Source organism: Phaethon aethereus, assembly GCF_964289735.1.
Source record: "Phaethon aethereus genome assembly, chromosome: 11".
Classification (NCBI taxonomy): Eukaryota; Metazoa; Chordata; class Aves; order Phaethontiformes; family Phaethontidae; genus Phaethon; species Phaethon aethereus.
The window spans coordinates 24,388,519-24,400,606 of record NC_138587.1 but is presented as its reverse complement, the minus strand read 5'-3'; the positions used below and the strand labels follow the sequence as shown (position 1 = coordinate 24,400,606).

The window sequence follows — 12,088 nt, the reverse complement described above, 5'->3', positions numbered from 1 at the left end:
ATATGTAGAAAAGTGGATTTTTGTCTTGTGTGCAAAAAGCAGCCCTTAGGGGCCACATCAGAAATGAATAGAGAGAACCATCTTGGCTTAAATTAAATAAAAAAGAATGAAAGCCACTTCTGTGGTTTCACTCATGCATATTTTTCTTGATTTAGGGCCAGCGCTACATTTGGTGTTTAAGGCACTCGTGGCTTTCCAAGTTCCTCTTCTTTCCAACTACTTATCAATTTTATTTGTGCCCACTTGCTCTTTGGATGTACCGTCAATAAACGTGTGGGTTAAGCGCAGGCAGTAGGTGAACAGCGATATATATTCAGCACTAACCTGTATATGCACTCAACAAGATGAGATAAAACATTGTATTTTTAGAGAATGATGGCTCTTTTAAATTTTTTTTTAAATATCAGGTCTTGTTTAATGGGAAGTTGCATAAGGCTTCACTAAGTATTTACTCTGTCAATGCCTCTGAGCACAAGTCCTAGAGCGTTCGGAGCCAAATTCAGAGCTTGTTTCAGGCAAGATGGAAGCGTTTGTTGAGTAATTACCAGTGGAGGATCTTGTGCCTTGATTGTTTGACAGGATTATGCAGTAGAAGAGAAAAACTTATATGTGGATTTATAAAATAAGGATCAAAGTACTCTACTTTTTAGTAACATAAGCAGGTCGTAAGAGCTTTTAGTCTAGACATAAAAGAGGTGTCTGGTGGTGCCCTGTACTCGAAAGCAAGCAAGTAACCACTAGCTCTTATTTTTGTCAGTAAGAAAGAAAGGTGGCCAGCCTGCTTTCACAATGATAAATCTCAGTAGGAAAGAAAAAGGAATTGGGTTTTAGTTCATTTTGAAACTTGACAAAATGATACCAAGACGACAGTCCCTTTTTGTGGCAGTGGTTGAAGGGTGTGCTGAGGGCAACTGGTACCTTATCCCACGTCAGCGCAGGGGTAGCTGGGCTCAGCTTGGGATGCCCAGCTGAGGATACCCCAGGGATGCGGTACCCGAGGGCAGGAGGAGCTGTGGCTCTCCTCCTTCAGCCGCTGCAGGGGACTGTGGTCACGTCCAGCGTCTCCCGGGAGCTTCAGCGCTTGCCAGAGAAGAGCCTGGTGCCATGCTTCTACGACCAAACAGCATAGCACGGTTAGAGGTGTCTTCTCGTCTCTTCTAGACCTGTTGTAGGTACAGACATTTGTCCACTGAGAATTGGATCATTAAAGTAATTTTTAGGAAAATAGAACATTGCCAGATTGCCCTCCGCTCACAGGCACTGGTGAATACCTGCTGAAACACTGAGCTCTGTCTTCTGGTGTGCTGCCCTTTTTATTTTCTTGAATTAGCCCTTTTCCCTTGTGTACTATTTTAATTTTTTGCTGAGCTGAGCTACTGTTAGTGAGGAAGAAATCTCAGTCCTTTCACTAAAAAGCTGGCCTGTCATGGCACTGCTCTTGCTGTCACAGGGAGCTTGGTAGCCAGAGCTGAGGCATCTGCGTAAGCTCTTTCTATGATGATGTGTTTGCAATAATCTATTAATCTAGTCTAATAATCTACTCTCACTGCGTTTTCCTGGTAAGTGAAATTATATTTGAATAAAACCTAGTATTTATAAATTCCTGGTTTCAGCTGGAAGGATGTTTTAATAGCTGGTCTCAAATCTGCTGAAAAGCAGATTTTGTGGTAGAAATGCTAATGAAGCTTCAACAGCAACAACTGGCAGCCATATCGAGGAATTCAGGGGTTGTATGTTTGGGTGGCAGAGATCAGTAAATAGATTTGTACCATCTGAATCTATTTTTGGCAGCAAAATTGACTTTAATACTTTATGCTTGTTTTAAAAATATCGTCTATATTGCTGTGAAAGTTTCTGCATTTTGAGGCCAACTCTCAGCTAATCTTTCCAAGCAGTCTGTATGGCTCAGATTTCAAAGTCTTTATTCAAAAGGTCACATCCTGGTTTAATACCATTAGTATAAACCCAGGATAATTTAGTTGATGCGGATGGAGGTGCTTGTCATTTCAGTTTTTTGATCTTAGTATAAATCTGGCCAAGAGTAGGTTGCATTTGTGAAGCTAATGCCATGTTCCTGAACACATCACAGGAAGGCAAATGTTGATTTTTCACACTTAGATGAACCCTTTTTACATGATGCAGGTCACCTCTTGATCCAGCAAGATGCTGGTCATTTCAGCTAGTCCACTTTTAAAATGGGAATATGGAAAGAACGTTTGTCATGTTTTCTTTGCCCTTTTTTTTATGCATTAGCGTTCAAATTTCTACATTTGATAAATTTTCCGCTTCTCAGTGCTGCCGGAAGCATATATATTCATGCGTTCATATGCAGCAATTTTAAACCACAGTCGTTTTTAAACTCTCTTTTTTATGTTCTTATAACACACTAGTAAAGCTGGCGTGAGGATTTCATGTAGCTGTGAGCTTGCCACAAGTCAAAAAAAGCACAAATGAAAAAATGCAGCATACACTACATGAAAGTGGATATACGCATTTATTTCCACAGTGCCCACAGCAATGAATCAAGAATGTGAAATTAAGAGGCAAGCATACTAATCACTTCTTTCTCTGTTTTCCCACTGGATCATATCTTAATGGCTTATCTTTAGACTGGAGCCTTTTGAAGGAATGTTAATATTTTATATAAGGAGGAATAATAAATAGCCATAAAATGCAGCTTGAATGATTAAATCTCCTGAAGGAATGGTGCGTGCACCATTCAGCCCATGCAGGACACATTTCTAATTCACTGTAACTTAGGTGTATTTTACCAAATAACATGATGTTGTATGGTGGGGCATTGTATTTCTGTTTGGAGAAATTCTTTTGAAATGGTTTTTATCTTTTATATTTTCTCTTTTATTTTGGGTGTCCATACTAAAAAAGTAAGTAACTAAAGATAGGATTACAGAAATTCCATCTGTCCTTATCAGTCAGCTAATTTGACATGATTATTAAGGCTGGATATATTAGTTGTAATAACTTGTGAGTGAATGGTTCTACCCCCCTCCTTTCCCTCAGGAACTTGGATGAGTGATATGCTTCTAGAAGTAGCACAAATCTTCAAGATTAATCAAATGAAATAAATATTGACTTTTTCCCCCCCCTCTCCCTCAGGTTGCCCTTGTTCTCCTTTTCAAGTCAAATGTCACATTGACTCAAATCCGGTGTTGGAAGCATGTGGGGAACTGCAGCACATCAGCCCGGCGCAATGTATCCATCAAACTGGAAGGAAGCCCAAAACCAAAACTCCACTGGCCAAAATGCATCCTCTGCAGAAACCCCAAGGCAAGTGACTTTGTCTTTCTAACAATTGTACAAGCTTCTATCGCATGTGAAGTGTAGTAATTTTAAATGAATTGCTTTAATTTTTAGGTCACAGGAAAATAGTTATTCTGAGGTTCAAGTACAGCTGGTAGGGTTTTATTATCTTCTTTTTTTCCAATGTTAGATAACCTCTTAGGGAAGCCTTCAAGAAGAAATTGATTCAGGAGTAACAGATTACTTAACTTGTCAATTTATATTTCCTGTACTGTTGTTATACCTCATGCAGCTGTGAAGTGCAAGTTTAATTTAGCAATATTGTTTTCATTCTTTACTAATTTTTTCAAAAAATTATTTAGGTAAGAATAGCTTATTGTTCAAACCTGGTCTGTTTTCCATTTATTGTAAGAACTATGCATAGCAACAGGAAATGCCTAAATGGAACAAATGTATTTTAAAAATGAGAAATAGAAGCTAAACCAGTCATATGCAAGGGTAGCATCTGGGCTGTGGTAATTCCACAGACCTGCCAGACTCATAGTCCGATAGGTGGTAATCCCAAAGTATGGTAGAAGAGAAGCCAGGAAGAAGCATGTTCCAGCTGGTCTCCAGGCAGGTCTTCTGGTCTCCCCAGGCTTTGCTTCCCTAAAACTTCAGAATGCTGAAAAAAGGCTGCAGTAAGTTTCTTGGAAGAGGATAAATTGTTTTCTTGCTTCTCCATCAGCAGAATGACATATGGTCTCTCTTTGTCATGTCAATTCCACTGCTACCACCCCCTGCTTTGTAGAATTGGTTAAAGTATTGTATATAGTGGGTGCTTGTCTTAAGGTGGTTGCAGATGCAGAAAGCATGTAGTTTGAGAGGCATTTGGAACAAAGGAGGATGAGCCTGAAGAAGATACTAAGTTCATAAACCAAAATTTTTTTAAGAAGCACGTCCATATGATAGACAGTCATTGTCATGTGAGAAAAAGAGAAAAGGTATTTTGGTCACCATTAGGTTTTGTTGTACAAACTGAGCCTCCGCACACACACGCCCTCCTGCCCCCCAGTTCAAATGCCTGTACAAAAGCAATTTTCTGATATGCATTCAACCTTAAACAACTACAAAAAAAGCATTGTCATTTTCTGATTCTGGAAGTAGACCTTACATGTTAAATCAGTATACTAGTTCATGCTTGAAACATCTCGTGAGGTCTGTGTATTTATGGAGCTTTCACCTTGAGGTCTTGGTTTGTCCAGGTTTAATTAGTGGGTGTTCCATGAATGTTGTTAATACTAACAAAAAAAAAGACTAGCAGAGGTGTCTGTTCAATGGGAAACGGAATGAATTCAGCTGCTGTAGATTTTTTGCTGTTCCACTGATTGCACTGATTTCCAATAACTGAGGACATAGCCTGTCTTTTTATAGATAAGTATTTCAGAAAAGTTGGAGGGAGCCTACTTAGTTTGAGTCAAGTCATGCTTAAAAGTTACCCAAGTAGATTAGGATAATCTATTTCCATCAGTGAGGTAGGTGCTGCTGCTTTCTGCTGCTCACACACATCCAAGCTCTCTCTCCCGTTACAGCCATAAGCTTAGAACCAAAGAAGTCAGTGTATCTTACTGGCAGGTTAATGCTCTGACAAAGATGGAAATTTGTTAGTGAAGTAATATAAACACCCACAGGTAAAATGCTTTCTTGACTAGTAACTCTTGCTAATACTTTTTTTGAGAGAGCTCACTTTTGTTGGGCTTCTTGATGTCACTGCTTTTAGTAGTCCATGAAGTCCCAATGAAAATTCCCATGAGACTGTTGCGAGTACCCAGTACTTGAAAATCAGACCACCTAATATTGTCTCAGCCTGAGCTAGGTTAGCAAAAGCTACAAATCAGCATTACAAGTCTTGGTCATGGATATGCCAGTCATCTTCCTGAAAGACACTTCTTTGTCATAAATTTTAAATAATGATTTTGTTATTTCGCTTCACTTCTTTATAGTAAAGCTACTTTTAAAAAGTATCTGCAATTAGCTTACATATGACAGTAGAGAACAATACATACAATACTTTGCAAGGAAGGGAAGATGGTACAATTTTTTTTCTCTTCACTTTTATTGACTTTGTAAATTTGAAATGGCTGTTCTCCGTTGTATAGTTCATTGATCTCCTGTTACTGTATGGGTTGTATACCTAGTAAAGAAAGGAAAACACTTCATGCCTCTTCAGGAAAATGAAATCATCAAAATAATAAAAAAAATAAGTTGTTTTTATTAAATTGACTGTATTGAAGTTGACATTTTTCCTGTAAACCATCCTTGCTTCCTCTTGGTGGCCATGTCCAAAAAAAGTAGTTGTGACAGTGTGGTGCATTTCCTTGCAGCGGACATAAATCTTTCCTCTGTTTTTGTTGATATTTTTATGCAAGAACCTTTCTTCCCCGGGCTTTCTCCCTAGAGCTACATGGATGCCTCATTAAGACCTGTTTCTCATTGATTTTTTGGATGGGATGTGCTGGCATCACCACCTGAGACTCTAGGAGCAGCCCTCTACCTCACACAAGGCTGTGCTGTTGGGTCATTTATTCTTCTTTTTTGAGTGTATTCACTTCCCAGGGGAGAACCCTTCATAATCTGCTTCATCATGTGTATTGTTTTAGGTCCCTTCCTGTCAAGGGACCTTAACTGAAGTGAGTAAATCTGCATGTGCAACTTGCGCCACTTGAATTCCTCATTATTAGGTCTTCCCAGCGAGTCACAGCAGACCCACCACCGCTGGGATGACTGATAGGAATGCCTCTATCAAATCACTAAGAAATGTGTGTTGACTGTTTGCATTACTGTAGAGGAGGCACTTGTGAGAGACAGATTCATGGGCTGGCAGGGCTGAAGATGCTCGTTTTGCAGTGAGGGAAGGGCCCATATTCCCTGCTGTTTCACAGACCCTGGGCCAAGCCTGGGCTGTATCTTCTTCCACATATTTAACCTTGCCTTTCTCATTTCTAATTCTGTCCCACTGCTTCATGTTACTTGTTCCTTCTGCAAGAAAGATTTTATATCTTGGTTTCTGCCTCCTCCAAATAGCTGTGGGCTGCTATGTAAAACCTCCAGGAGGAGGAGGACTGGGGAAATACCATTCCAACGCGTGACCTCAGCCTTCAGGCGCCACCTGAAACGTGCTCCATGACACTAATACCTCTTCTGTGCAGCTGGCTTGCCTTTTCTCCACCAGTTTGCTCGTCTGTGCGCAGGACAAGCACTGGAAGCTGCGTCGCAGGTTGTGGTGGTTGGTGGCTGGGACCCGGAGCGAGAAAACAGCAGTGCTGGTTGCTGCGTGGGCCGGGACTTGTGGAAGGTGACTTCAGAGCGCAGGCAGGAGCTCTGCTTCGGCTCCCTCTTCGGGCCCAGGGTCCCTACCTAAAAGCATCATGTACTTTTTTCCCGGGGCTGACTGTTCATTTCGTACTGACGATGATGGCACACATACAGATAAGCTTATTTAGCGCGCAGATCTTTCATTCGGTCTTTCGTAGAAGTCTAAAATGGTTTTTAGTTTAAGAGTCTGTGTTGTGATACGTAACGCCGCTCCCTCGTAAATTCTGAATGTAGGCTTTTTGCATCAGCTTGGGAGTAGACAGCTTGTGTGGTTTACATTTTGCTTCGTAAGCGCGGTGCTTGATGAGGTCAGCGGCTTTGCCTCCGCGCTGATGTCTCCGCTTCTCAAAATTATTTCAGTAGATAAAAATTCAGAACGAACAAAAGTGTTTTCCTCCTTCCTTTTTGTCCCGGGTGCAGTGAGCTGTCTCAGGTGATTCAGGCAGGGTCCACTAACAAGAAAGACGTAAAATGTTTACCTGGACAGCAGTGACACCCGTCGCTGTTAGTGTGAACACTTTGGCGGCGAACTTCTGAGTGTTGTGGACCAGTCTGAAACTATGAAGAGCCTGAGAGGGGACGTTGGGTCGGTTTCGGCCTGTCTGCCTGCTGCATTATGCACCTTCTGTGCAGAGCCTTTTCTGGCTGGATGAGCCAAATGGCTGCGTGGATACCTTTTTTTAGGTGTGAGGGTTTTTTGGTTATTTTTTTTTTTTCTTTTTTTTTTACAAAGACAAATGTGGCTGAGCACTCACTGATCACGTGGTGTGCAAGTGAAAACTTGGTCAACAAAACAGAGAGCTCCACCATCCAGTTTATATGCAAGATGATTTTCTTTTCCTGCTTACCTGCTATTCCTGTGTAAAATAGGTTTTGTGGTGGTGTTTTCAAAATTGAACTACACCACCTTTATTTTAAGACGGGAATTCCAGATGCTTTTGGAGACTGGGCAAATCAGTCCTTTTAAAGGAAGTGTCCCATTAAAGCTCAAATCCTTAGAAGACTTTATTTTATTAGTTGGTGCTGAAATAAATTCAGTAGTGTAGGTAGTTTAAAATCTGACCTATACTTGGAGCTCAAAAACGCTTTAACATTGACCTTTGACAACGACCATCCGTAGCAGCTCCCTATCCGCTGGAGCAGGGAGGACATCTGGGCTGGTGCGCAGAGCCTTCTGCAGGGTAGGGACAACAGAAATTGGCTTTTTGGATGCATATGCCTCCATTTAGCCTCCTAAAGAAAGTAACCCTGATATTACCTTCAGAACAGTTGCTAATTAAAGCTCCACTACAATGTTAATCACATTATGTTGATGTGCCGTATGGACCGTTTAAAAATTGGAAATGCTTGAAATAAACTGTTCTTGAAAATGTTGTTTAATAAAACATGTACTTAGAGTTTCCTCATTTGATATGTTAACTCTTTGGATAGTCTAGACCAGAGGGGATACTTGGCAGTGCCGCTCCAAGCAGCCTGCGCTTGGGGAGTAATCGCGCAGTCGGTTTGCCTACCTTCTAGTGTCAGCTCTGCCTATGTGTGGATGCTTTCACTGTACAAAACTATAACAGCACGTGAACCTGTTGCCATGGGTTACTGCTTGCGTATTCGCAAAACCATTTACTCTGCAATCAATGTAAGGTCTGAATATTTTTTTTTAAATTACATTTAAATTACATTACTTTTTTTTTAAATGCTGTATTGAACTTTGTACCTTCGCCTCCTAGTGAATCCTTAAGCAGAATGTATATGTTCTTACAACATGTGTTTTATTTATATCGTATATAACTCGATGTAGAACCAAAAGAGGAAGGAAATTTATGAAGACTACACCACAGAAGAGATGGGGGAGGGAGAATGAAAGGAAGAAAAGCTATTATGCTCTGCCTGTGCCGTTTTTGACCAAGCAAATACAAGGCACTGAAATCTATGGTGGGATTGTTTTTTGGTGGTTTGTTTTGGGTTGATGTTTCCCCCCGCCCCCCCAGTATAAGAGATTCAACAGAGTGCCTGAGTTTTGAAAAGTCATGGGAGGGGAAACTCGTTAGTGTGATTGAGATGGTGAGCACATTTGCAAAAACGAAGTGTGAGCTGTGCATCCTGTTTGGTAACAAGGAAGCGGTAAAGTTCTGCGAGCCTCTCTGTTCGCTGACATGTCTGATGCGGCTGGAGAAATACAAAAGAGAAGCCTGTCATTTTTATTAGCGTACAGCAGCTTGCTTTGGTGTAAGAAATACTTCGGGACTGCACCTGTGTAGTTTATAAAGGATGGTGAAAGAATGGATGCCCCTCGTTCTGCATTGAGCCCTTGGATTTTGTTCCCAGTTTAGGATAAAGAAGATGGAGATTTATCCTCCCGTTTTTTCCCTTCTCTTTTATTAGTACCTCCTAAGCCTGTCCATCTCAAACCTGGGCAGGAAAGAATTCCTCCTGCACCTTCTCGGCCTTTGCCAGCTGACCCCAAGTCATCGAGGAGCTTAGCACCTGGAGAGGAAGAAATACCAATATCGGCTGGAGTCAACACCCTCATTGAGAAATTTGAAAGTATTAGGTAAATATGGCTTTGCGAGATCTGCTCTAATCTGCCTTTTCTGCATTTTTAACTTGGAGTATCACAATAGAAAACAAGTGCAATTATCATGTAGAAACTCCTCTGGGGATGTTTTCTACTGGAAGTGCAAAACTTGACTGACTACACAATGTTGGTTTTTTAAATTAAAAAAAAATTACATTTTTTTATATGTATTTCGGCAACTTTTAGTTTGTAACATACAGTTGTTCTTAAGGAGCTTAAGACCTGCTGAATTTGGTAAGTGTTCTGTCAGAAGCAAGTAGCCCAGAGTCTGCTTTCAGTAAGTTGACTTGATGTCAGGATTGGTTCTTGCATTATAGGAACTTGATTATTGTGATATAAAATAATTGAGTTTTCTGTCTAAGATTCAATAAACGTCAGACATACTGTTAACTTGCCTCTTGGAGGCAGGGGAGAGTTAAATCACAACGTACTGTGAAACAACATCATGGAGAATGACATTTCCTCTGAAACTTTTATGTATAAGAGACATTAAATAGCATAAAATATTTTTATTTTGCTGTAAAACCAGCTTATTTTACAAACACATGAAAACTCTCTCCGAAGACCAAATCTGCCTGATGGAGCTAAGTGATTTTTTTCATAAAGAGGGAGATGGAGACAGGGACACTGTACTGTGCTTTGGAGTATATTATTACCTGGGTGAATCTGGTAAGGTGTCTTTCGAAAAGAAAAAGTAGTGCCGCCTTGTGCTTCAAAAACATCCTCTCTCTGGTAGAAAATACCTTGCCCCAAAGGCTTTGTTCTGTTGAAGAATGTGAATTCCTGTTTAAATGAACCCACAACCAAATGCTTTTTTTAAAAGATGATGATTCCTCCCTCCCCAAACCTTCAAACCAGACTGTTCTTCAGGGCAATGTGGAGAGTGTTAAAGGCCCAGGATTCTAGTGGTGCCATTTCAGTAAAATTTATGGCTAGGGGTGGTGTGTTTTTATCTGAAATTGTTGGGCGAATATTATTACAGCAATGTGCATACACTTGCCTCCTAGGATTGTAAGGGGGGTGCGAGGAATACAACTTGGATCAAGTGATAATCTGGTCCTCTCTCTTTTGGGACACTTCTGAAACCTCTGAGTGTTAATATGAATGGCTGTGGTGCTTTCTCTTCACCTGCAGGCAACCTGTACATATTCTTCAAAGAAACCAACTAAATTTAGCTCTTAAGATGGAACCTGGCCTGGACTCATCCAAACAACCAAGTTCGTGTGACTGTGACATGGTGGCTTCCAGCGGCTCTTCCACAAATGAAAAAAGTGAACCAGATGAAAATGAGCCAGATGTACCGTGCAGTGCAGATCTATCTAACACAGACATAATGAAAATTAAAGAGCTAAGCATAGGCGATAACAAAAGCCATGAAGACTGTACTGCTGTGACTGTGAGCAAAGAGCCCTCTGGAGAGCTTGGCAATAAAGACTCAACTGCAGAACTGAACGGTAATGGTAAAATTCCCAACAGAGACAGTGGCATCGACAGTCCTTCTTGTAGTGTGGCAGGGGAAACCTTCCCAAGCGAAGACAGTGCAGAGCAAAAGAAGCCCAGTGTGGCTGGGAACCCAGGGGAGATGGAACCTGACAAAAAGGGCACCAAACCTGCCTCTGCGGAGCAGAAGAGAGACTCTACACAGGATGAAGACAGTGACATTGATGAAGGAAGCAGCGAGGAACAAGAGACAGCAGAAGTGCCAAAGTTAGAATATTTGGATGTAAACAAGGTAAGGTAGTTTGTTCATTACTATTAAGTGTTCTGAAGCCAGTTCCTGATTCTGGCGAGAGATCTCCAGAATCACTTTCAGACACTGTTTGGGTTTTTTGTTTGGGTTTACGTCAAAGGATCATGACGGTCATTATAATTTCCTGCTTGATGCGGGTCGTAACTTTTTCCTGACCTAGATAGTATCTTTTAGAGAGGTTCCCAGACTTGATTTAAAAGGTTTCATATAGGAGAATCCATCATAGCCAAAGGTAAGTTGTTAAAATTTAAGTGTTTTTGCAGGTAAGGACTCACACCTTGTGTTTCTTGTTTAGATTTGTCTAGATTCAGCTTCTGCTTGTTAGATCATGTTGTTTTCAGTGGAGCTCCATGATATGCAGGGCACTAACTGGATAGTGCATCTTGCAGGGTCAGGGTGTCGCATCCTGGAAGGACATGCTTGATGGAAATCTCTTCTAACAGTAAATTTTTTTTTTTTTTTTTTTTTAACACAAAGCTTGTGCTTCTATTGGTGTGACTACTTCTAAGTGCAAAGAAGTTGTTTTGAGGGTAATTTTATCAAATTACTCTTCAGGAAACTGTAGCTAGAAGAGATTTCCCTTGAATCCAGAGTAATGTAGTCCAGGCTGTTGTGTATTTGCTGCAGCTGTGTAAGATTACTGACAGATTCTCTTGATTATCTGTTTATCTAGAGAGTTATTTTTAGAAACAGTGATGATAGAATGGGTTAGATTTTTCCAGAAAAAGAAAACAGAAGATGCTTTGAGCAAAAAATCTGCAAAATATTCCACTTTTTGTTTGGTGGGGGTTTTTGTTTGTGTTTGGGGGTGTTTGGGGCTTTTTTCTTTTTTCCCCCCTCAGCCATCAGTAACGGTAAATTTAATATACTGGATTTCTGTTTTTCTAAAGAATATGATGAGCAGCAACTAATGAATTGTAGCTAGTGAACTGTACTGTTCACACCTTAGTTTGTGCAAATCGGGTCGTTCTGTTGAAAACCTCCAATATATCCTGATTTGTGTATGTCAAGAGCTTGTCCCTTGGGAAATGTGGCAGTTAAAACTCATTCAGTAGCTTCTGGGTTGAATCAGCCAGTGACTATAGAATAGTGACAAAAATTGCACACGGGTGTGTGGTGTGCAAGAAGTTCTGTCTCTCAGAGCTGACAAG

The 12,088-nt window shown here is 40.7% G+C and overlaps 1 protein-coding gene across 1 annotated transcript in view; it reads left to right on the top strand.

Moving 5' to 3' along the window:
* The window catches only part of FGD3 (FYVE, RhoGEF and PH domain containing 3), a gene marked incomplete at both ends in the record, with an annotated part of 114,428 nt that overhangs the window by 57,735 nt on the left and 44,605 nt on the right, over window positions 1-12,088 (top strand). Inside the window, 3 exons of the mRNA XM_082004821.1 lie at window positions 3,118-3,288; window positions 8,995-9,163; window positions 10,322-10,919. Of these exons, the coding sequence (XP_081860947.1) occupies window positions 3,118-3,288; window positions 8,995-9,163; window positions 10,322-10,919 (938 nt within the window). The remainder of the gene's footprint in view (window positions 1-3,117; window positions 3,289-8,994; window positions 9,164-10,321; window positions 10,920-12,088) is intronic.